The sequence below is a fragment of the Botrytis byssoidea genome (genome assembly GCF_014898295.1).
Source record: "Botrytis byssoidea strain MUCL 94 chromosome Unknown BBYS_023, whole genome shotgun sequence".
In the NCBI taxonomy this organism is placed as follows: domain Eukaryota; kingdom Fungi; phylum Ascomycota; class Leotiomycetes; order Helotiales; family Sclerotiniaceae; genus Botrytis; species Botrytis byssoidea.
In genome coordinates this window covers 101,627-123,218 of record NW_024065864.1, presented here as the reverse complement: position 1 = coordinate 123,218, position 21,592 = coordinate 101,627, and the positions used below count along the sequence as shown (strand labels likewise).

At 43.1% G+C, this 21,592-nt stretch overlaps 10 protein-coding genes across 10 annotated transcripts; 4 read left to right on the top strand and 6 right to left on the bottom strand.

The window, feature by feature from the left end:
- Window positions 1–739: 739 nt before the first annotated feature.
- EAE97_009655 (uncharacterized protein) lies at window positions 740–1,231 on the bottom strand (the record flags this gene model as incomplete). The annotated part of the gene is made up of 2 exons (XM_038880170.1): window positions 740–1,092; window positions 1,150–1,231. 2 exons carry the CDS (start codon window positions 1,229–1,231, stop codon window positions 740–742), a joined length of 435 nt encoding a protein of 144 aa, XP_038728876.1.
- A 251-nt stretch (window positions 1,232–1,482) lies between these two features.
- EAE97_009654 (uncharacterized protein) lies at window positions 1,483–3,399 on the top strand. The gene is made up of 2 exons (XM_038880169.1): window positions 1,483–1,912; window positions 1,964–3,399. The coding sequence occupies exons 1-2, from the start codon at window positions 1,757–1,759 to the stop codon at window positions 3,164–3,166; spliced, it is 1,359 nt and encodes a 452-aa protein (XP_038728875.1). The 5' UTR covers window positions 1,483–1,756; the 3' UTR covers window positions 3,167–3,399.
- A 205-nt stretch (window positions 3,400–3,604) lies between these two features.
- On the bottom strand, window positions 3,605–4,607 carry EAE97_009653 (uncharacterized protein; the record flags this gene model as incomplete). The annotated part of the gene is made up of 2 exons (XM_038880168.1): window positions 3,605–3,912; window positions 3,977–4,607. 2 exons carry the CDS (start codon window positions 4,605–4,607, stop codon window positions 3,605–3,607), a joined length of 939 nt encoding a protein of 312 aa, XP_038728874.1.
- Window positions 4,608–5,847: 1,240 nt separating this feature from the next.
- On the top strand, window positions 5,848–6,777 carry EAE97_009652 (uncharacterized protein; the record flags this gene model as incomplete). The annotated part of the gene is made up of 1 exon (XM_038880167.1): window positions 5,848–6,777. The coding sequence occupies one exon, from the start codon at window positions 5,848–5,850 to the stop codon at window positions 6,775–6,777; it is 930 nt and encodes a 309-aa protein (XP_038728873.1).
- Window positions 6,778–7,338: 561 nt separating this feature from the next.
- EAE97_009651 (uncharacterized protein) lies at window positions 7,339–8,843 on the bottom strand (the record flags this gene model as incomplete). Its single annotated transcript, XM_038880166.1, has 2 exons — window positions 7,339–8,107; window positions 8,161–8,843. The coding sequence occupies 2 exons, from the start codon at window positions 8,841–8,843 to the stop codon at window positions 7,471–7,473; spliced, it is 1,320 nt and encodes a 439-aa protein (XP_038728872.1). The 3' UTR covers window positions 7,339–7,470.
- A 329-nt stretch (window positions 8,844–9,172) lies between these two features.
- On the top strand, window positions 9,173–11,928 carry EAE97_009650 (uncharacterized protein; the record flags this gene model as incomplete). Its single annotated transcript, XM_038880165.1, has 5 exons — window positions 9,173–9,785; window positions 9,860–10,634; window positions 10,688–10,758; window positions 10,813–11,587; window positions 11,635–11,928. The coding sequence occupies exons 1-5, from the start codon at window positions 9,352–9,354 to the stop codon at window positions 11,926–11,928; spliced, it is 2,349 nt and encodes a 782-aa protein (XP_038728871.1). The 5' UTR covers window positions 9,173–9,351.
- Window positions 11,929–12,399: 471 nt separating this feature from the next.
- EAE97_009649 (uncharacterized protein) lies at window positions 12,400–13,137 on the bottom strand (the record flags this gene model as incomplete). Its single annotated transcript, XM_038880164.1, has 1 exon — window positions 12,400–13,137. One exon carries the CDS (start codon window positions 13,135–13,137, stop codon window positions 12,400–12,402), a length of 738 nt encoding a protein of 245 aa, XP_038728870.1.
- A 1,026-nt stretch (window positions 13,138–14,163) lies between these two features.
- EAE97_009648 (uncharacterized protein) lies at window positions 14,164–15,634 on the bottom strand. Its single transcript, XM_038880163.1, has 2 exons — window positions 14,790–15,634; window positions 14,164–14,598 (listed from the first exon to the last, which is right to left on the bottom strand). Exons 1-2 carry the CDS (start codon window positions 15,459–15,461, stop codon window positions 14,407–14,409), a joined length of 864 nt encoding a protein of 287 aa, XP_038728869.1. The 5' UTR covers window positions 15,462–15,634; the 3' UTR covers window positions 14,164–14,406.
- A 203-nt stretch (window positions 15,635–15,837) lies between these two features.
- Window positions 15,838–18,080, bottom strand: EAE97_009647 (uncharacterized protein). The gene is made up of 2 exons (XM_038880162.1): window positions 17,225–18,080; window positions 15,838–17,174 (listed from the first exon to the last, which is right to left on the bottom strand). The coding sequence occupies exons 1-2, from the start codon at window positions 17,774–17,776 to the stop codon at window positions 16,107–16,109; spliced, it is 1,620 nt and encodes a 539-aa protein (XP_038728868.1). The 5' UTR covers window positions 17,777–18,080; the 3' UTR covers window positions 15,838–16,106.
- Window positions 18,081–19,104: 1,024 nt separating this feature from the next.
- EAE97_009646 (uncharacterized protein) lies at window positions 19,105–21,159 on the top strand (the record flags this gene model as incomplete). Its single annotated transcript, XM_038880161.1, is given in 8 exon segments — window positions 19,105–19,240; window positions 19,257–19,499; window positions 19,546–19,802; window positions 19,878–20,049; window positions 20,092–20,222; window positions 20,272–20,458; window positions 20,513–20,903; window positions 21,003–21,159. The coding sequence occupies 8 exon segments, from the start codon at window positions 19,105–19,107 to the stop codon at window positions 21,157–21,159; spliced, it is 1,674 nt and encodes a 557-aa protein (XP_038728867.1).
- Window positions 21,160–21,592: the final 433 nt, after the last annotated feature.

The following is a 21,592-nucleotide window of genomic DNA, read 5'->3' as shown; positions in this document are numbered from 1 at the left end:
GAGGATATGGTGAAGAGGCCACTTCAAGTGAGTCGAGACATTTGGGGGCCATTGAAATGATCAAGCTTCAAAATAGAAGCTGGATTAAATTTATCGTCGCTCGCATCTTTTGAAAATCTTAACTGATTATTCAGGAAACTTATTCAAATATGGAAAACGAAGGATATCCATATATCCTAAGATAGATCGTATTATTTGTGCCAAGATTCGTGATCGCTGTAACTATCATTTTGGTATATTGTATTTGTATAGGATCCCGGAACAGATCCATTCACTAACAGGCCTTGAAATTCTTTCGTCGTCGCCTTACCGACCACTCCAGCAACTCAAGTGGCAAGTGTTGTATTGCGAAGCTCCCACCGTGTGCCTTCCAATGTGTTCTATTGCAGAACTAACTTCGAGCGAGGGATTATCTACACTATAATATTTGTAAAGATTCCTGCACTTCTCATGGCTCTATAGTAGTTCTAATGCTCTGATTTTCATCTTTTCAATGGGACATCTTTGGGTTACGAGAAACAGACCTGTTACTAAACGTCATCTACCCATTTGAAAGCTTAGTTCCCGTTTTTCGGCTCCAGAATATCGACTCCAAACTCAAGTAGTAAAGCGCATAGAGCTGTTATATGATGCTCATGAACTGTGATCTGTGGGAGACCAAGACGCAGACAGATTTGTTTGATCATCAACGCTGTTGCAATTTGGTAAGTGATGATGATCGAGAACTTGAACTGCTAGATTAGAAAATGTAAGTAAATGCTCTCGACCATCTATCAGTAGCTGCTATATAGGCCAAGACATCTTCTGAGTATATCGTTGGCTTTGTATTTGGGCATCGACGATCAACTTCGGTCGGATGATCTCGTTCTCCTGGGCATTGGTAATTGCAATCTGTATACCAATTTAAGACACGTCGATTGAGAAATTCAAAGTAGAGGGGCGCTTGTTTGAGGGAGCTGAACTCTACGGGCATGTTCTCGAGGAACAAAGTATCCTCGAGATACTGTAGTGATCCATGAGATGCGAAGGGTAGCTGAGATGGCATGAATAACAAGAAGCCTTGCTGCCTTATTTCCCCTGCTCTTTCTGGATCTGTACGTAAAGGGGCATTAAAGGCTTAGCATATCATAGGCATCGATGACATCTCACCAATCATGACATTGGAACTGTGTAAGCCTGGGTGCACGTCATATTTCCTTGATTGCCGATTTGGTGTTCCTCTCGACAACATATTTGTGTACTTAAAAGCGGGCACTAGATTGTTGTAAAAGGAGCATTGGATCTGGAGATACCAGATAAGGCAATGAAAAAAAAACAGATATAGTTAACATGATGGACAGAGTACCGGTGGGATGTTGAGGCATGCGGCGCGGTATTATGTGATGGCAGGGCTGGAAGTGTGATGAGCACGGACCACTATAAAGGGGATCTAGTGCATTATGCATCTGTGTAAGATATTAAAATGATACAAGACCAACCTCGGACCACCGAGCACGAATACTCATTAGAGGAAATATTTGATAAAACAAGGTCACTCAGCACATACATGTACAGGTGTGGTCTATATCAATGGTCACTATTACAAGAAGATATTTGGCGGCATTACATTCTGGTCTCCAATCCTAGGCTTCCCTCAAAAAATATCATTTATCCAAGACTCAAATCTCAAACCTCAAATCTCAAACCTCAAACTTCAATGTTCTTGATACACTTTCTCGCGTAGTGTTAAAGAAAACGAGATACTAAAGGCTTTATAATGACGCAAACGGGTACTTTCTCATGGATCAGTGAACGACCTCATGTATCACACCCGATCGCTCCGATTCAGAAGCCCCACTCAAATTATCGCCCTCGAAAATCGCATACTAAATCTAGGAACGGCTGCAATAATTGCAGGAAGCGCAGAATAAAGGTGTGTAGTTCCCTGCTATATCGTCCGTATTTTGCCTGATAAAAGAGATAGTGTGATGAAGCAAAACCAAGCTGTGGACAATGTTCAGACCGACTACTCGGGGCAGTTCAGTGTGAATACCTTGTCCTACAAAAGCCAGTCATGAGAGGACAATTACCGTCGGAACAACAGATATCGACCGGACAGATTTGTAGGCCATCGGTCAGAGACCAAATCATTTCGTACCTGGAAAAGTCAGAAGTTCCGTGCTCGCACTTCAGAGACCCCATCTACAAGCCAGGTGATGCTTCTGAATTATTGGACCATTTCACTGAAGTCACTACTCCTTGGGTTGGATCTCAATCGTTTCAACATATCATCCAGCAGCATGGGCTAAGTATTTCTCTCAAAGCCCCTTACTTAATGCATGCCATTCTTGCCTTTTCGGCAAGCCATCTTCATTATTTACACCCAAAAGAGAAAAAATATGGCATTGCTTTCACGTTGCATTACTCTAAATCTTTATCGTCCTACTCATCAGAGCTTCGAACGAGCTTGAATGCCAAAAATGCAGATGCAATCATCGCATCGTCTTACCTTCACACGATGCTGACCTTTATAAATATCCAGCCAGATTCCAATATCGACACTGACGGAAGCGGGCGGCTTACTTGGCTACGTGCTATGCGAGGGGTATCAATCTTGTGGGATACGAGCGATATGAATTGTCATCTCCAAGACAGTATCTTGTTAGATATGAAACACGATCCCAAATTCTTGAACGAGGGGCCTTGCAATCATGACAAGCCGGACGACGTAAATCCGTGGGCACTAGGAGCATCTAGAGCGCTTCATAGGCTATTTGAAGGGGAACAGGATTCAAAAGTGTTCAAGGATTCTTATGAGGGGCCCTTGAGGCACTTATGTCAACTGATACGACTTGGAACTGGCCAAGATACGATCTGCACGTTCATGTCGTTCGTGGGTGAACTCCCTGATTCCTTTGTGCAATTACTAGATCAGAAGGATCCCAGAGCTTTGTTGATTTTATGTTATTGGAGTGCCCTATTGAGCCAAATAGACTATTGGTGGGTCATAGACCCTGCAACTGCTGTGTGTAGTAGGCTTTGTGCATATTTGGATAGGATACACGATGAGAGAATACGTAGCCTACTACATTATCCAGCCAATCAATGTGGTTATACGATGGATAGTGCATATCTAAACATCGTCGACGCGCCTCCAAAAATGGACTACCACAGCATCAGTTTTTAGAAAGGCTTTTCACCTGCAATACGGAATTTGTGTTTCCAACATTCCGAATCACTAGGATACTATCGGAAAAGAAGGGTTTCTGATCTCTTACATTCTTCTCATGTAACAAATTTTATTGAAGTATTATATCTACATCTCCGAATCTACCGAAACAACCAATCCATTCTCCAGAGACCCACCCCTTTCCGAATAATGAATTTCTCCAAATTTCTCCATTGAAAACCTGGTTTCTGTACAAGATAGGCTATTGGAAAAAGGGTCGCTATTCAGAATTAGAAAAAGGAAACTCAATTTTCCCCTCAGAGGATCAATCCCGCGTCGAAGTACAAGAAATTCAATGCCTTAAAAGAATGGAAACATTGGAGCAATAGAGATGAAAGAGATTAGGTGAAGCTATGTAGAACGGCACTTAATCTTGTAAGTTCATATGATTCATTCTCAAAATTTCGTACTTTTACCCAGACTTTCTTTGGTGTGCCCCTTGAGAAACTCCTCCACGGTAGTAGGCTCCACTTCCGGGCAACGACTATTATCTGTATCACCCAATAATGTCTGGCCGTTAGACATCCAGTATTGGCCATACAAGCCAATCCAAGCAAATCCGTTCCTTGGATTTTCTTTGAAAACAGAAGTCATATTGTCATGAAGATCTTGGAGTGAGCCAAGTCGCTGGATATTTGGTTCAACTCCATAGGCTTCCTGGTATAGATGAGCTAATTCCTTGATGCTCTTTGAGTCTCCTCGATCTGCAAAAGATTATCAGTAAGACTTTGAACTCAAAATAATGAAATATAAACTCCATGGTCTTACATTTTACAGCCCCGACAGCTTTTGGATCCATAGAAATTGCGGCTACAAATTTCGCAGTATCTTTCATGGCAGTCATTTCCAACTTTTCATCACCTGTCCCATAATATCGAAACTTGCCCTCCTCAGCATTGACAAAACCAAGCAGAGGGCTCCATACGAATTCCATGAATGCTCCGTTGAGGACATGAACACCCCTAATATTTTCTGTTTGTTCTTTCTCTTCAAGATATCGATGAATGTGTTTCGATGGATCTTTGGCGGGATAATCGCCGAGTTCAAGAGGCCGATAGTCAAAAGTATAATCGGAGGCAATGTAGCGAGAAACTTTCTCTGCAATACATGCATCAATAAGAATTTTTTGGCCATCGATCATGAGCTTGCTGTCGCCAAGATAACAACAGATGCATACAGATGTACCGGCTAGAGCAGCGCGAATGGTAGAGATGTCTGTGGAACTGGCCTCGAAAAGTCTAACGCGAGGATTCAAGCGTATGTTTTCGTCGACCTTACTAGCTGAGCGGCAAATACCATGGATTATTGCATCCGGGTGGTCTTGAAGGATAAAGCTGGTGATCAAGCGAGCCATTCTGCCTGTGAAGCCAGCAATCGCTACTATCGTGGTGGAAGACATTTTGTGAGGAAGAAAATCAGATGAAGGTCTTGAAGATGGTTTGTTCAGATGTTGTGACTGGGTATTGGATTGAGTCTACACATCGAGCTGTAGCCTACCTTTATATAGATTTACATGTAGTACTCTAGAAAGAATTCTAGACATTAACAGCAATCTCTCCGTACGAGGAGGATTTATCATACAGGCATGTCAACGAATAAAATGTCGACATGATGGCCATTGCCTTCCAACATCATAAACAACATGACGATAGACGTCAGCAAAGCATGACCGACCGACTTCGAATACGTTCCGCATCCGCACTAGCGCGATCTTACAGAGTGTGGCTAGGTACTTGTTGACTTTCTCCACACATTACCGGTACACCACTACATATCCCAGGTACTACAAGAAAGAGTAAGGTGAAGTGATGATAAATCATGTCAACGGTGCCACAGGTGCGGAGACGGACATGATATAAGATCTGTGCCAAAGATAACAGTAAAGCAATTGAATACATTCTGCATATGGCTTAGTTTATCTTTAACCTTATACATGCGCTAGCCAAAAATAAAGCGTGTTCGCTTCGTCTTGCTTTGAATCTTTGACGCACTGTGCACATGTAGATCATGAGGAAATGGTGGATCTAAGATTCTATTTTAAAATCTAGTTCTTTTCTTTTTTGTTTTCTTTTTCCTTTTTATCTTTCATCAATGGTTTGTTTGCTTCCACGCAATGCTACTGTATAAACCTACTAGATCTTCGGCAAAGCATACTCTTCCTATTTTGGAATAGGTTATAAATGTACGATTGGGTGGATTGTGAAAATGCATAAAACATTGAACATTTCTGTTGATCTTTCCATCTGGAATCGAGAGATGAGATATAACCTTAACCTTAATTCAAAAGGGTTTAGCGTAGGATCGATCGCAAGAGTTTATCCGGTAGCATGTTGCCATCTCGCGCCTTCGCTCCTCTAGTTACTTGCGAGTTTGGAGATTGGTAATCCTGGGCTCATCAACATGTATTTCATCGCATATGTAGTGATACCCAACCACTAGTAATTAGCTTTCAAGCTGCTGGTTGAACTGTTCAAAAGCTTTCCAATTTCTCGATTACTCGTAGGTCAATATTTAATTCATCTTTCTTGATCGGATTCGAAACGGTTTTTATTTTTCTTTGTGTCCTAGTTTCAATCATCGCGACATTCAAGAATTCCCCCAATTGAAGACATTTATCTTACCGAAGTCCCCACGACAAGATGTCAAGCTTCGTCGCCGTTGCAGGTGCAGCAGGTAATCTGGGCTCTCAAATTGCCCTTGATCTACGCAGGAGAAATGTAGCTGTCAAAGCTCTTGTACGTCCCGGCACCGCAGCATCCCGCACCCAAAAATTACAAGACGCTGGTGTCAATATAGTAGAAGTCGACATGAACGATGTTCCAGCTATCCTGAAAGCCGTCTCAGGTGCCACAACAGTCGTCTCAGCACTTCAGGGCCTTAGAGAAGTTATGCTAGGTGTTCAGGGAAGACTCCTCGAAGCTTCTGTTGCTGCGGATGTACAGCGATTCATTCCATCCGATTTTGCATTGGATTTCACAAAGTGCACGCCAGGATCCAACAGAAATCTTGATCTTCGTCGTGAGTTTCACACCAAGCTTGATGCATCGGGAATTCGCTGGACAAGTGTGTTGAATGGTGGCTTTATGGAACTTCTCACAACTGGTCAAATGCCAGTCATCAACGATAAATGGCACCGAATTTTCTATTTTGGAAGCGTGGATCAAAAACTAGATTACACGATGATTCCAGACGTAGCTGCTTACACAGCTGCTGTAGCTGCGGATCCAAACCCAACCCCAAAATTCTTACGTATTGCGGGTAGCTCGGTCAATGCAAATGATTTGGCTGCTGTTGTCACTAAGGTTCGTGGTGAGGAGTATAAGCCAATGTGGACAGGAAGTATTGGATTTCTTCGGGTGTTTATTTCGATCCTAAAGTTCGTGATCGGGGGAGAGGAAACGCAGGTATTCCCTCCTTGGCAGGGGATGCAGTATGTGGAAAATATGGTCTCTGGAAAGGGAAAATTGGATCCCATTGATAATGATAGGTATCCGGATTTAAAGTGGACGACTATCGAGAAAGCTTTAGCAGAAGCGGATGCGGAAAAAAAGAAGAGCAAGTCGCTTTAGAAGAAGATGACATGAGTGGGGAAAGGGGACTGCTTAATGATATTTGCATGTTCTAGTATCGGGCTTTGTTTGTGGCTTGCGACATCCATGTAATATTTCTCCTTACCTAGTAATACAATACAAATTTGCAACTGTACAAATCTATCAGAGCTGTGTATCAGATGTCGGTCCGACAAGCCAGACTACTTTCTATGGTTACAGACTATTATCCTAGACTTATGAGAAATTTCTAACGCCATTGAAGAAAAAGTTCATTTGAAGCGAATTTCCAAGCTGCGCCTGTTTTGCTTGTATGCATGGTACATAAAATATCAATTTCTACATGTTTCGTGAAGATGCGAAGTGGTATGCATTCATAATTCAGCACCAGTATATATTTGCGGTCTGGGAATCGGAAAAGGCCAATCAATCAAGTTGGAAGATATTATTAGGATCATTCATGTCATCAGAAGAGTATGCCAGTGTACTTTACGTTCACAAGCGAAGTTTGGTATCCAAAGCTTAACTGTTCTATTTGTCATGGAAGAGTTGATGAGGAAACTTGGGAACCGAAGAACTCAAGGCATAGGTTTGGTAGGATATTTGGCTTGGGATGAGCATAATCTACAAGTATTCCCTCATTCGTGCTGCTATTTTGGCCAAACCTTGAGGCTTCTGATTGTTTTAAATTGCAACCATAAGGTTTCCATTCCATCACACCCGCTCCCAATGTCCTCGCTCGACCCTTGAGCAGAGATCCTTCAGTCTTTGTGCCGCCCATTCGAAGTCTGCCATTTCAAGATATATTTGACCACTAATACTCGCCCATAAACCCCCTGAATAACACTTGGTAATGATCATTGTATCATATTCCTTGATTGACGTTTCTTCGATCCACTTAGCAATGTGAGGGGCATCTGAGGAACTTATTGAGAAGTGCTCAGTCTCGAATACAGCAGAAACTTCGACGGAAGTCTGCACAATCCGTAAAGGCAAACGGACATTGACGAAACAAGACTTGTTTATGGAACCTGAATTATTCTCCAAAATTTCTGTGTGGAGAATTTCCGCCATTCTTTGACCTCCTGTCAACGCGATAGTTTGACAATAATTGCGGATTTTTTCTTCTCCTCCACAGACTACTTGTCGAAATCTCAATGCTTCAGGAATGCAGATGTATGGGGTGGGGTCAATTGTTGAGACTTTTTGAAATATTTCAACAAAGTAGTTTGGTTTGGGAGAATCTTTAGCCAACTGAAAAGATTTAGATGTAGGGAGCGTGGTTCGTATGAGTTCCTGGTTTCGGACCGGTACATGTAATACAGCGCATCCACGAGGAACATAAAGCCACCTATTCAGGGTCAATTATATGTAAATGATACTTTACTGGAGTTTGAGTCATACTTGTAGCAATTACTGACGAAAAAGTCTGGTCCAACCTGTCCTAAGTGCGAGAGATCAATGTGCCCGATTCCATGTGCACCATCGATGAGACTTAATACACCTAGATCTTTACATACTTTCACCATCCCTTCCCAGGGAAATGTTACGCCTGGTAAAGTTAACACCGTATCAAAAATGGTTACCCTGATATTCCTTCCATTGCCGCGCAATTGTTCAACAGCACCTGAGAATTTGGAGATAATATCCTCATCTTCGATAGGATAATCAAGTTCAACACGAAACATTTCCAGCCCAACATGCGACGTCTCACATATAGATTGAAGAGTCTTCTCACATGCCCCATAGATAGTGCTGAAATAAATTACTACATCACCCGTCTCATACACGAGATTTCTCAGAACAGTATTGATGCCCGTAGTAGCGTTTGGCACGAACACGACTTCGTCCGCTTCCACCCCAAGAAGAGGTGCAATGGCGCGGCGAGACTTTCCTAGAAGTTCAGGGTAGATGTATCGCAAAAATGTGTCTGGGTATGATTCTATCTCGTCTTGCAACATGCGCTGATGGTCGCGCACACTTTTTGGAAATGCTCCAAATGAGCCATGGTTCAGTGGGTGATATTGTTTGTTGAAGCTAAAGTGCTTCTCTCGTGTTTTTCTCCCGAATTCTTCCGTTGCACTCATTCTTGCAACTGGATGCATTCTAATCATTATTTAATTGATCCAGAAGGCAGATGCAAACTATATGTAGGTCTCGGTAATAGTGATTGGCTGTTCCGCCATCCGTTTATATGAGACGTCCAGGATGATGAGTTGAATGCTTATTGGTTCCGCACGCGCCTCGGAAATATTGGAGGTTTCCAAATTAATTACTATTGGGTATTGTTTCTGTAGGAGGTAGCTTTCTTTCTCAATCTGGATTAAGATACCGGTATGATTGCATAAATACCGAGGCGATTTCTAAAAGATACATATCATGGCCCCCAAATCAAAGCCTCGCCATCTGGTCGTTGCATAGATAGTCCGAACCCCGATTCAGACCACATTGCAACCCTATGAAACCGATGTAACTGTAAGATAATGTACCTTGTTATCCGTGAAGAGATAATGGTTTCAATGAAATCGATCTGCATCACTTGAAATCTTTTCTTTCTTGACATGACCCAAAGGACGAGTCAAACGGAATTTCGATATGGATCCACTATCAGTAACTGCGAGCGTGATAGCTGTTGCTACGCTCGCAGGACAGATTGGGTCAGCCTTATCAGAACTGCGAGCGCTTTGCAAGCAATTGCCTGGTAGGCTCCACGCACTAAGCAACGAAATATCCGACATTGAAGTAGTTCTCTATCAGGTCGGTAAAGTCGTTGAAGAACGATCGAGATCCTCTATTCAGATCTCACGAATAGACACGATATCCATTCCGAACATTTTGCAGAGGGCGGAGCTGAAATTGAAGGAGTTAAAGACAATCATCGACCGTCTCACTGCATTAACAACCAATAATGAAGCCATTATTTTCCAAATACGCCTTTGGCAAAAAGAACAACCCAAGATACAAAGTCTACAGGAAGAGATAAGAGAAATTAAATCTAGCTTCAATGTTATTCTCGGGGCTTCTAACTCGTATGCATAAATTCCTTCGTGACATCTTGAAGCCACAATGGGCAGATAGAAACACAAGCTAATCTGGATCCCAGGCGGGAGATGATGCGTGTCCGTCTCGATCTCGAGACGTTGTCTACAATCACCAAACAAACTGCTCAAGCACAAAGCACTTCCTGGGAAGATTTTCTTCGCGACATAACCTCCCACCATGAGAATGTTGAGGAGACAATCAATCACACATATCAACAAGTTGACGAGAGGATTGGTCGAGTTGAGGAAATGCTGAAGACTCAGTCAACTCAGATCCAAAACAGTCAATTTCTTCAAGTTGGCCCTTCTTACAATATGGGTCCTCCAGCATCTCGACGACGTTTATCTAGATCAGTCAGCAAAGAGAGACCGCCAAAGATGCCCAATCGTCCCGAAGCCGTGGGCGTTCGGCTCACCCAATACGCGAGAATTTGTCGTGCGGGCTGTATATGTGCATGTCACTCCCAAACAAAATCTAGTACACCTGAATTCATAGATCGCGTTCTCGGTCAACTCTTCGTCGGATATACTGGAATGCCTCTTCTTAGTCAGAAATGCAATACTGCCACATGCGAGAAATCACAATCTCCTCATATGAGCTTCGAATATTGGTTTCCCTTGGGCTTTTGTTGGTCTCAGATAATTCGTCTCCAGTTGGGATACCAACCGAATGTTGGACCACAAATGTCTCTAACCACCCTGAGGCGAGTTCCAGACTCTGCCCAGTGTGTCAATTTTGCTTTGGAAGGTAACATTGAAGGACTGAAAAATCTTTTCATGAGCGGAATGGCATCACCCCGTGATGTTAGCACTACTCGGGGATATTCTTTACTTCGCGTGAGCTGAAACCACCTGTAACATCTGTTACTATTACTAATTCGCAGATATAGTGGGCATTGTATGGCCAACAGTACGAGACTTGTAAGTTCTTATTATCTGCAGGCGCAGACGCCGATTACAAGTATGTTATTTCATTCGTTAGTCCCCAAGAGCTTAGACTAATCTTCTATTATAGGCCAATTTCTCTCAATGATAAATGCCCTAGTGACAAGGCTTGTGATGTTATTCTTCGTGGTGGAATATCCGAGAGGATCATTGAGATTCTAAGACTGCTGGGTACTAGTAGTGATTTTGTGGAGAACCAAAATTTCGCCGCCATTCACAAGATCGTTCTGAGATTGTCAATGAAAGATTTGGAAGAAGAGATTCTACGAAATCCCAGTCAAGTTGATGTTCCTGATGCAATGGGCCGAACTGCGCTTGAATGGGCAGCAGCTCGAGGAGATGAACGCTCGGTGATAACATTATTGAGTTATGGCGCCGATCCCAACAACATAGACCACAAACTAAACACACCCCTTACGATAGCATCGAACCAGAATCATACCGTGTGTGTTAGACTACTTCTCGAAGCTGGAGCGTATCCGGATCCTGTACTTCCAAACAGTATCAAATTCGGCAGTCCTTTGAATTGCGCGGAGCGAAATGCTTCAGATCCTTTGCTACTTAAAACTCTACTCGATTTCAATGCAGACATTGAAGCTAGCAATTTTGATGGCGTTACGCCACTACTGCAAGCCGCCCGTGGTAATAGCGCCAGTCACGCGATGCTACTATTAGAATATGGAGCTAACATAAATGTAACGTCAAAAGCTGGACGTACACCACTTACGACTGCCATAATACATAATAATCATAATGTCCTCCAATTACTGCTCGATCGCTGGTATGAATATAGTGAATGTCCTCGCTTAAAGGGACCCCATCTTCCTGAACTCGTGGCTCAATATGTAGATTTGGATACTATATCCATTCTTGCTTCTACCAACCACCTGAGATCAAATTTGACCAAAACTACGCGCTTGGGGATTTCGCCACCAGGTTACGAGAGAGATCTAGAGTTACGAATAAATTACTGACTGCTTTTGAAGATCCACTAAACGTTGTTAATCAGGGTGCAGCAGAGCACAGAAGTATAGAGAGTGCCATGGAATCGGGATTACTAGTACACGGAGAGTTCGACGAAGAAGACTCCGATGAATGTTATGAAGATGCACAGGAAGTTTTGACGACCATGTCGCCTGATTTTGGATGTTCTTTTATCAGATTGGCAAAGAGAGCTACTATCTGATAATCTGTGTTTTCGATTTGCATTCACTTAAAATCATTTGAGAAAGAATCTGGATGAACTGTTAGAGAATGACCTGATTTCTGGCGTCCCTTAAAATGCACGGTATTGTTCTGGAACGGAAGTTTTGGCAAGAAAAGAGAACCATGTGTCAAAAAGAACAATTGTAGGGAAACACTACAGTTATCAAGGAGTAGGTATCTTTAGTTATTTTTATACCTATTTCTAGCAATTGTAGACATTCCTCTACGAATGAATTAATACAATTTAATAATAATTCGAGAGTGTCTGCTTTCAACTTCCAAGCACCCTTGCCATTGAACATCAAACCTGTATCAGGAAATTCTCCCCCTTCCTCTTTATCTCCTTGACTACTAGCGAAGTGGCATAAGTTTGTTCAAAATCCAGCTACTACCCTCTCTCAACCATCATAAACATGTCCATCACATCCCCACCAACAACAATCCCTCTCCATCATCTCGATCGAAAATGCCTCTCCGTATCTAACTTATCTTCCTCTGACGCGCACCCAATAGTATTATCTCCCAGCCTCCATGTATCTCCAATACTCTCCCTCACACATGCCTCAATATCTCCCATCAATTCATTCACAACTTCTTCCTCCAACGGAACCGTCCTCCTCTTCCCATCCGCCCCAAACAAAATCATCCCATGCGCATACAACATAGTCTGAACCGCTTTAATACTAATATTATCCCACGAATACAAACCGCCCGGTTCCGTATGCGGAATATTATGAATCGCTACACGCGGAGGCGTCGAATACGTCGTCCGAATAACAACACTATGTGCATCCGGTCCATGAAGCGGTCGCGGTTCCATCTTTGTTCCGTCGGGATTCAAACATTCGAGAGCGGCAGATATGGTATAGCGCACATTGTATACGAGATCGCCGGGACGATAAACTTCATATGGGGCGATCAGCGGCATGGCCGAATTCGACGCCATGAGATGTCTATGCCGTTGGATTCTCATCTCCTTGAGGTTTTGGGGTGCCCCGTCGGCTTCTCCCTCACCGAACCTTTGGTATATGTTGGGAAAGTAGGCTCCTTCGTCTCTTTGCCAGTCGTAAGTTACGGTGGGCAAGTGTTGAAGATCGGTTAGAACGGTTTTGCGGTGGATGAGCTGTTGGTAGAGTTTTTCTCGGCGGCTGACGGGGGCTGTCCCGTTGACATATATAGGGATGGGCATATCGTATTCCGGCTGCTGTTGAGGAAAAATCAATCTTTCTCTTCGTTGCGTTGCGTTAAGTCAAATCGAGATACTGAGGGATGGGGATCCAAAATTGGGGTTGCTAGCATTGATTGTGTATAGGAAGTTATTTGAAATTTTTACGTATCATTTTGCTCACGCCGGTCGCTCGCTGCTGAGATTCTCAGCAAAGAGATGACGGCAGGAGCGCAGGAGCGTTCATTAAGGGGAAAGTGCCTTCATCAGCACTTGCTCTTTCTATTCCAAATCCATATTTTCTCAAGAAATGAACCATCATCCACAATGAAAGATAAAAGGAGCATTGCAAAAACTTCATCAAAAACTGAGGTATTCCAAACAAGCAGTCGAAGTGTTGAAGTTTTCATGAATACCGTTCCCGATACCGCTTCTGAATTAAATCACTTGACGTATTTCTACCAGATGAGGACTTGGTTTTTTCCGAGTTCTTCATCATTATACCTCAACTTCGTTACCCATGCCACCCTCTCAAATCATTCCCATTCCCAAGTACTTCCTACCTTAAAACCTCCACCGCTCTACAGCTCTACAGCACACCCCATACTACCCCCTACTTTCCCTCTTTTCACCTTCAAATCTCCACCAACAATCAAAATTCAGCATCCAAAGCCCCAAAAAACTCCAGAACTCCATCAGTAACACTCACAACAACGATCAAATATCAACAACAAGTTCCCCAAACGCCACGATCGACGTTATCATGCTTGACGCGGTGATTTCTCGTGAATACTGAAATACAAATCTTCATAGCTACCAGAAAGTCGCTTTTCAATTGTTGAGTTTGGTGGATGAAATCGATTGATTATTTTATGATGTTGAGTATTTGGGTTGGAAAATTGGATGGGAATGATGATGGTAGGTAATAGGCGACTTCGTATTTGAAGAAAAAGATTGCGAGATATGGAATTGGGTGATGGGTACCTAGTCTGTGAGGAAAGTCTCTTGTAGCTTATATTCTTTGTGACTTGGTCGCTTAGACGATGGCGATGGCTTATTTAATTTTCCCAAATGCTGATTATATCATTCTATCCGAAAATTTCCTGATTCAGGGCTTTACGCGAGGAAGAGTTAAAGTCCCGTGATAAATATATACATACCTATATACACATCATACATACACAATGATCTGTGCCACTACAACCACTTTTCTCTCAATTCCCCTATACATCTAACCCCCCTTTGTACCCTGGCTCATACAAAAGTTTTCACTCAGCACCCACTATCCGCCCCTCACAAAGCTTCGTCGACCTTTTTCTGAGCAGCTTCCTCTGCTTCATTATCCCCCTTTTCACATAACAACCAAGCGACTCTCGTCTGGTTGAATTCGAATCGATTCATACATTCATCGATTCTTCTCCATAGGTCTTCGCCTACTACTTTGCTGCCTTTTGAGTTGTGGAAGTTGTTACGTTTCCATTTGTACTGTGGATTTGTTAGTTTTGACCTGTGAAGTGCCTTATGGGTTGGTTTGAAGGGTTGGGGAGGGAGGTATGTAGGGAAGGCTTGACGTATGGCCTTGATCAATGCAACCAATGTACCTAGCCGGATATGACGACCTCAATTTCCCCTCCCCATCCCGTACCTTCACACAAAATGGAAGAAAATAAACCTACAATATGTTCCGTTATCCCATACCACAAATTCGTACTACTGGTAACACCTACCACCAATCCTCCCGCGGCAATCTCTCCACTAACATCCTCAAACCCCTTAACTCTCATCTTACATTCCAACTCCACAAACTCCAATGCCTCACATGCAGCCGCCAATTCGGCAATCTTCTGCATCTCTACTTTACTTCCCGTCTCCTTGACTTTACCCGTAGTATTATACCTAGATTTCGGTCCAAAATGCACCGAATACGCTGCTCTATACTTTTCCTCCGTATCTCTGGACCCCGAAGAGGAAGAAGCGGAAGGGAATCCAAAACCGAGATCCAAAGTCTGAAGAGCATCACGTTTCACGGGAGCCACGGCCCCGGCAACACTGAAAACCAACGTCCTCGGATGCCCCACAAAATAGCCCTCTTTCAACATTTTCAACCTCGAGATTTGCAATTCTCCTTCAGGCTCGTAGAAGAATAGACGAGGAATCACGCGATTTTCATGCAGGTACAATTCGGTGTCACTTTCTAGATCGAATTTTCGGGGGTGCAGAATCGGATTCTCGGATGTGGATGCGTGGGCAAGAGAGGGATCGGTGGTGGCAGGCGTGGTAATCTTGTATTCTGTAGCTGAGGTTGTGGGAGGTTGAAAGATAGGTACGGTTGGGAGAAAGTCTGACATTGTGATGCACGTGGATGATTGGAGGCTTATGTGACGATAGGGGTGAATGGACTTGGCTAGATTTTCGTAGCAGGACTTTGAGTATGTTGTCTTATAATTGGAATTGAAATCGTATTGAGATTAATAATGATATATTTCGAGCAATAGATTAAGTATATGAAGGTGAAATTGAAATTCCAAGTAAGTTGGTGAATGAATGATAATTAAAGAATGATGAATTATGTTGTCCCCTTCTCTTCCGAAGTCACGTTTCAAGCCAAACTGTGTTGGGCTTAGCTTCAACCTTACGCCACATTAATATCCCAGCCACAATCAAAGGTCCCAGGCCTCCAGGGCTCCGAGCCACGAAGTATATTTCAAACTCGACGAAGAGAGATCAAAAGTAAAATGGATATAGTGTCCCAGTAAAGATACGAGTTATGCTATAAATGCTATTTCACAATCATCAACTATATGCAACCAACTTAAGCTAAATCAGCATGCAAGTTTTCCCTCATACCGTTCATCCATACATGCAATTATATCCCATACCAATGCCATACCGTACCGTACCGTACCATACCGACAACTTCCGAATTATATCATAAATCGTTACATCTTGAGCACCTAGCTATTCCAAGTGTTCTCTCATCTAAAATCTTAAGTTCAAACAGTTCTCTTTTCCAAAAGTAATCTTCCAACAGGACCTTCCTTCCTAACAACCATTCCATTCATATCTCCGACACCCCTTTCATAAACCTTAGTTCCCCTAACCCATGTCTCCTTCACTCTTCCCTTCATAGTCTTCCCGGTATACGGACTAACTTTGTTTCTGAAAAGCAATTCTTCTCTGCCTACGAGCCACTCGTGATCATCTTCAAAGATACAAAAATCCGCATCTAACCCTGGTCTCAACGCCCCTTTACGATGTTGAAGTCCGACTTGCTTGGCCGTATTCACAGCGCATAACCTCACGATATCAAGGATATCGATAGAGGAAGAAGATGAAGCGCGAGAAGGAGATGTGGCTTCTGTCCAGAGAATTGGAAGACCGAGTCCAACCGAAGAGATACCTCCCCAAGAGGCGAAAAAATCGCCTTTCTCTTTAGCTTCTTGATCTTTTAACAATGCGCCATTCACTCCTTTAGCATCGTCACGCATGGCGCCACAGCCATGGGATAAATGCTCGGGTAGAAGTTTGAGCTCAGGAGTACATGGGCTGTGATCGCTAACGACAGTTTTTATGACGGATTCTGGGTGTGAGAGTTCGTTCCAGAGGCCATCACGGTTGGCTGAAGAACGAATTGGTGGACAGCACTTGTGACGGGTGTCACCTTCGGATACATCTTCAGATGCAAGAGCGAGGTAGTGGAAACAGGTCTCCGCGGTAATGTTTATGCCAGATGAACGAGCAGCGCGGAGGAGAGGGATAGCTTCAATGGCGGAAAGGTGCACAATGTGAAGATGGAGAGAAGGAGCGAGATGGGCAAGCGAGAGAATTTGATCAATCGCGTATGTTTCGAAGGATGGAGGGCGGGAGGATAGGAATGTATCGTATGTCGTCAGAGGACCTGATGGTTGGAGAGGTGGAAGGGATATTTGGACGTCATCGCCTACGGAGGCTGTTATTGGTGGGATCATTTCCGCATGGAACATGAGAGTTGTAGAAGAATCTTTGAGTGTCTTGAGAACGAGGGCTATATCATCGGAAGAAACGGCAGGGAATTCGTCGACCTATTACTTTTGTTAGTTACTGCAACTATAATCGATGAAGAGGTACATACGCCACTTTCTATGAGGAAGCCCTTAAACCCCCTGACACCCGCTTCAACAAGCGGAAGCAACTCCTCGGCGTTACCAGGTATAATTCCACCATAAAATCCAACATCAACCCAGCATTGACCTTGCGCAGCCTTAATCTTTTCTTTTAATCCATTCACGGTTGTAGTTGGTGGAATAGCATTCAATGGCATATCAATGACTGTTGTGACACCACCTGATGCAGCAGCTTTGGTACCGGTATTAAAACCTTCCCATTCGGTTCGACCCGGCTCGTTGAGATGAACATGTGCATCGACTAATCCCGGCAGGATCAAATGAGGAGTGTGGTCGACGTAAATTGTGTTTGGTGGAAAACTGGAGGGTGGGAGAACGGTAGGTAAGATGGATATAATCTTGCCGGTTGAGGGTGAGATTGTAATGGTTGCAGGCGAGACAATGAGGTTGTCATTCTCGTCAAAGATGACTGCTCTCGAAGAGACGAGGACTGTAGGTTGTAATGGAGAATCGTGGGGTGGTGTAGCCGAAGGAGTTGGGTAAGGGTATGTTGTAGTCATATTGAAGACTTTTGTGATGCGATAATGGAAAATAAAGTATGAAGAGGCTCTTTAGAACAAATTGAGGATATATTGAGGTATGATTCGAAAGAATATCCACTGGGTTAACTCTTATCGTGGGGGATAAGAGGTGTGATAGATAAGAAAAGATTCGAGAATGATTGGAATGACTGATAAGAGAAATGAAGGGGGGAACTTTCTTTGTTCAAGTGAATTTCTAGAATTTGAAGAACCTTTTCAAAACTGGGGAAAGGGAAGATGGAGATATAAGGAAATTTGATTAACGTAAATAGAAAGGACCCATGAGCCTATCCATGGATGTGCATTGTGTGTTGTGTTCTCGTGATATTTTGCTTTGCTGGATTATGAAAATTGATTGATTATGTAACATCCACGCACCTACCTACCTAGCTACATGGGTTGGCTTGTCCGTTGCATCGTCTGAAGGTACTAAGAGCCAAGGCGAATCCCGATGCCGGATCGGACTTAAGTTTAGCCTATCGTTGAGGGTATTAGCTGATACATAACGAACTGCACCAACTCGATCATTACTCGATCATTACTCGATGAAAACTCATAATCGTTGACGAGTAATACCAAGTCCAATATATATGCCTATGTGGCTTTGAGCATTCATCAATGCCGTACGAATCATTGGCTTGACACATTGTTGGGAATCTTCTCACGCATTGCTATGCGATGAGATGACAACGCCAAAAACCTACGTCTCAAGCTGAAATCGACTTTGTCTTTGAATTGAGAAAAATGCAAAGCATCGAGATGGCATGGGACGGGACGTAATAAGTTGCGTTTGAAATAACCATCATGAACTCAGAATTGATTGTTCCATGGATCTTGCCTCGGCTGGATGAAATACTTGGACAGCTTCGAAGATTGGATCCGCTCACTACAGCGTACCAAGGAGTGTGAAGAAGGGTCGAAATTACACACCACGAGTATCCTCAAGTGTACTTTTTTCAATCAACGCTGTTCACCGCAGCCATCACAAAACAAGTAAGTGAAGAGCTAATTGAAAATGAGTGAGGGAAAATGGATTGTAGAGAAAGAGACGTTATTTTCAAGAAGATGTACGAGTCGCCATATACCACTTCAATCACGTATGATAGCCGGGGGCAATTGCAATCCAAAATTTGTTCTTGCCGCGTGAAAATTGAACGCGGTTTGACGACTGAACTGCGAGAAATGATGAGATCATCGCCAACACCACCAATTACCCAAACGACTCACTCTCGTGATACATTACACCAAGTCAATGAAATCAAGAAATATCGATTTTTTTTTCCCCTAAGTTCCTTGATATTCTCGTTATGTGTGATTTCAAGTCTATTATTGACCCTTTTCGATTTCGTTTGGTTTCTCGTCGTCAAAAAATATCTACCATGAAGCTTGATCAAATATCCATCACCGAGATATTGGATGGTTTAAAGAAAGGATGTTTCTCAAGTGAACAGCTTATTAGGGCTCGTTGATGCCCATAATGACTTCTTTGTCGTATCACTAACGGTAATGAAGACTTACATCAAACGTATGGAGCAAGTCAATTCAATTGTCTGTGTTGTCAGTGAGATCAATCGAAAGGCCATTGACGTTGCTAGAGAAAAGGATGAAGAACGGTCTCGTGGCTTGGCTCAAGGAAGTCTTCATGGAGTACCGTTCTTGATCAAGAACTTGTTCTTCACGACAGACGGCCTCAAGACCACTTGTAAGTTTAAATTGGTTGAAATTAAGCATATTCTCACCTCATGAAGTTGGCTGCACCGGACTCATCGAAGCTACCCCAAGTATTGAAGCAACAACAATTCTTAAACTTCGTGAACAAGGTGCAATCATATTGGGAGTTGCAAATGGCTCACAATGGGCCAATAATCGATGTACTCCTGGTTGGTCTGCTGTAGGTGGTCAGTGTTTGGGTGTCTATCATAAAGATCAACACCCCAAAGGTTCATCATCCGGTAGTGCTGTTGGAACTGCTTTGGGACTTTGCGCTGCTGCTCTAGGGTCCGAGGTCAGTGATTTCTCATCTACGTTCGAAATACGTGAATCAGATGTGAAATGCGTGAACTGAACGTGGAAACCGTAGACCTCTGGTAGCGTCATATTACCTGCGCAGAGATCTGCTGTTGTAGGAATGAAACCGACGGTAGGAATGACTTCGAGATATGGAATGTATATTTCGAGTGATATTCAGGATACTGTAGGGATATTGACGAGGAGCGTAAAGGATGCAGCACTCGTGTTGACTGTGATCGCAGGTAAGTGTTTGGACCAAGTCCCTTTGCCTAGCTGAGATAAAGGAGGTGAAGATGAGCAGGATCCTATCACCATTTTCGATCCTCGAGATTCGACATTTTGCCGGAAGCCAAATAAAATCAGAGATTTTACTAAAGCGTGTAACTCTCGCACGTTAGATGGTGTGCGAATTGCAGTGAGATGTGCTACTGTGCAGTTTGCAGCTCGAATACTGACACTATAAGATACCCCGCCATATCTTCAAACACGTTGATCCCACCACCATCCATCTTTTCGAAAACGCACTCGATACATTGAGATCCTTAGGAGCCACCATTGTAGATCCGACTTCATATTCAACGTTCGATACCGATAGATCTTCATGTACAGGTGACGAATATGATATCGCTCTGAAAGTAGATATATACCACAGTACTTTTACGATGTCCCATCCGTACAACCACATATGCTAATCATTCCCTAAAGATATCAAAAAGACCCTCTCTTACTTTTCCCACAATCCTCATTCTCTATACACACTCTCCGATGTAATCGACTACACAAACGCCACTCCCGCCAAAGAAGCTATAAAACGTGGTCTCGGACACTTTGAATCAGCTCTCGAAGTCGGCGAAAAGTATGCTAGGGATAGCGAAGAATACAGAAATTCTATGGCGGAAAGAAATTATGTGGGAAGACAAATACCTAAATTACTAGATAAATTCGACTGCGATATGATAGTCCTACCCACAAATGTGGCAGTGGAACCAGCGGATGTAGGAGGTTGTCCGGTGGTGAGTGTACCAATGGGATTTTATCCTCCGGAAACGGAGATTGTGAGACAGAATGGAATGGTGGAGGTGGGACCGGGGATTCCGTGAGTTTTTTGACGTTTTTTTGGGAGGTATTTTGTTCTCTCTGAGAGTCTGATGGTATGGTTTGAACAGGGGAAAATGAAACTAACGATTGGTGATAGACTTGGAATATCTTTCGTAGGAAGAAGATGGGATGATGAGAAGTTGATCGGGGTGGCGTATGCGTATGAACAGGCTACGAGGTGGAGAGAAAGGGGAAGGATGGTGGTGAGGTGTGATGTTGAGGTATGCGATATGGTAGTGCGGGCTCATAAATAGTTTTCAAACTTCCAGATTCTTAGTGGGATTTAAAGTTAAAGTTTGGTTGTTTGGAATTATATTAGGGAAGGGCTTTTGTTATCTCCTTGTCGGAGTGGAGATGAACGGAGATGGTTATTAATAGATCTTGGGGTTTAACATAGAGTCGTCTAGTACGAGATGATTCACACGGAAGCGGAGTAACTTGCTATTGCTCTGCCAGACTCAATAATAAGACCGTAGAAAACGAGAAATTCACTTTCAAACAAATATTTTCTGCATGTTCTCCGCTGGTATCAATCTCTTGAAGGCTATAAAGTCATCGTATTCGCCTCTTTTCTGCTGCAACGACTTGAAAGATGATTTCACAAGTTTTCCATAGGTCTGCAACCTAGCGCTCCTGTTCAATAACTCAATTCGGTCTTTGCAACGCTTAGAAATTGTGTGATATCCG

What these genes read in the sequence shown, in the direction of transcription:
- EAE97_009647 (XM_038880162.1), bottom strand. Translation starts at nt 17,776, where the DNA reads ATGACTACAACATACCCTTACCCAACTCCTTCGGCTACACCACCCCAC. An exon ending in GCTTCCTCATAGAAAGTGGC is followed by an intron (nt 17,175 to 17,224) that starts GTATGTACCTCT and finishes CAAAAGTAATAG; the next exon opens with GTCGACGAATTCCCTGCCGT.
- EAE97_009654 (XM_038880169.1), top strand. Translation starts at nt 1,757, where the DNA reads ATGACGCAAACGGGTACTTTCTCATGGATCAGTGAACGACCTCATGTA. An exon ending in GCAGGAAGCGCAGAATAAAG is followed by an intron (nt 1,913 to 1,963) that starts GTGTGTAGTTCC and finishes TAAAAGAGATAG; the next exon opens with TGTGATGAAGCAAAACCAAG.
- EAE97_009648 (XM_038880163.1), bottom strand. Translation starts at nt 15,461, where the DNA reads ATGTCAGACTTTCTCCCAACCGTACCTATCTTTCAACCTCCCACAACC. An exon ending in ATGGGATAACGGAACATATT is followed by an intron (nt 14,599 to 14,789) that starts GTAGGTTTATTT and finishes ACAAATCCACAG; the next exon opens with TACAAATGGAAACGTAACAA.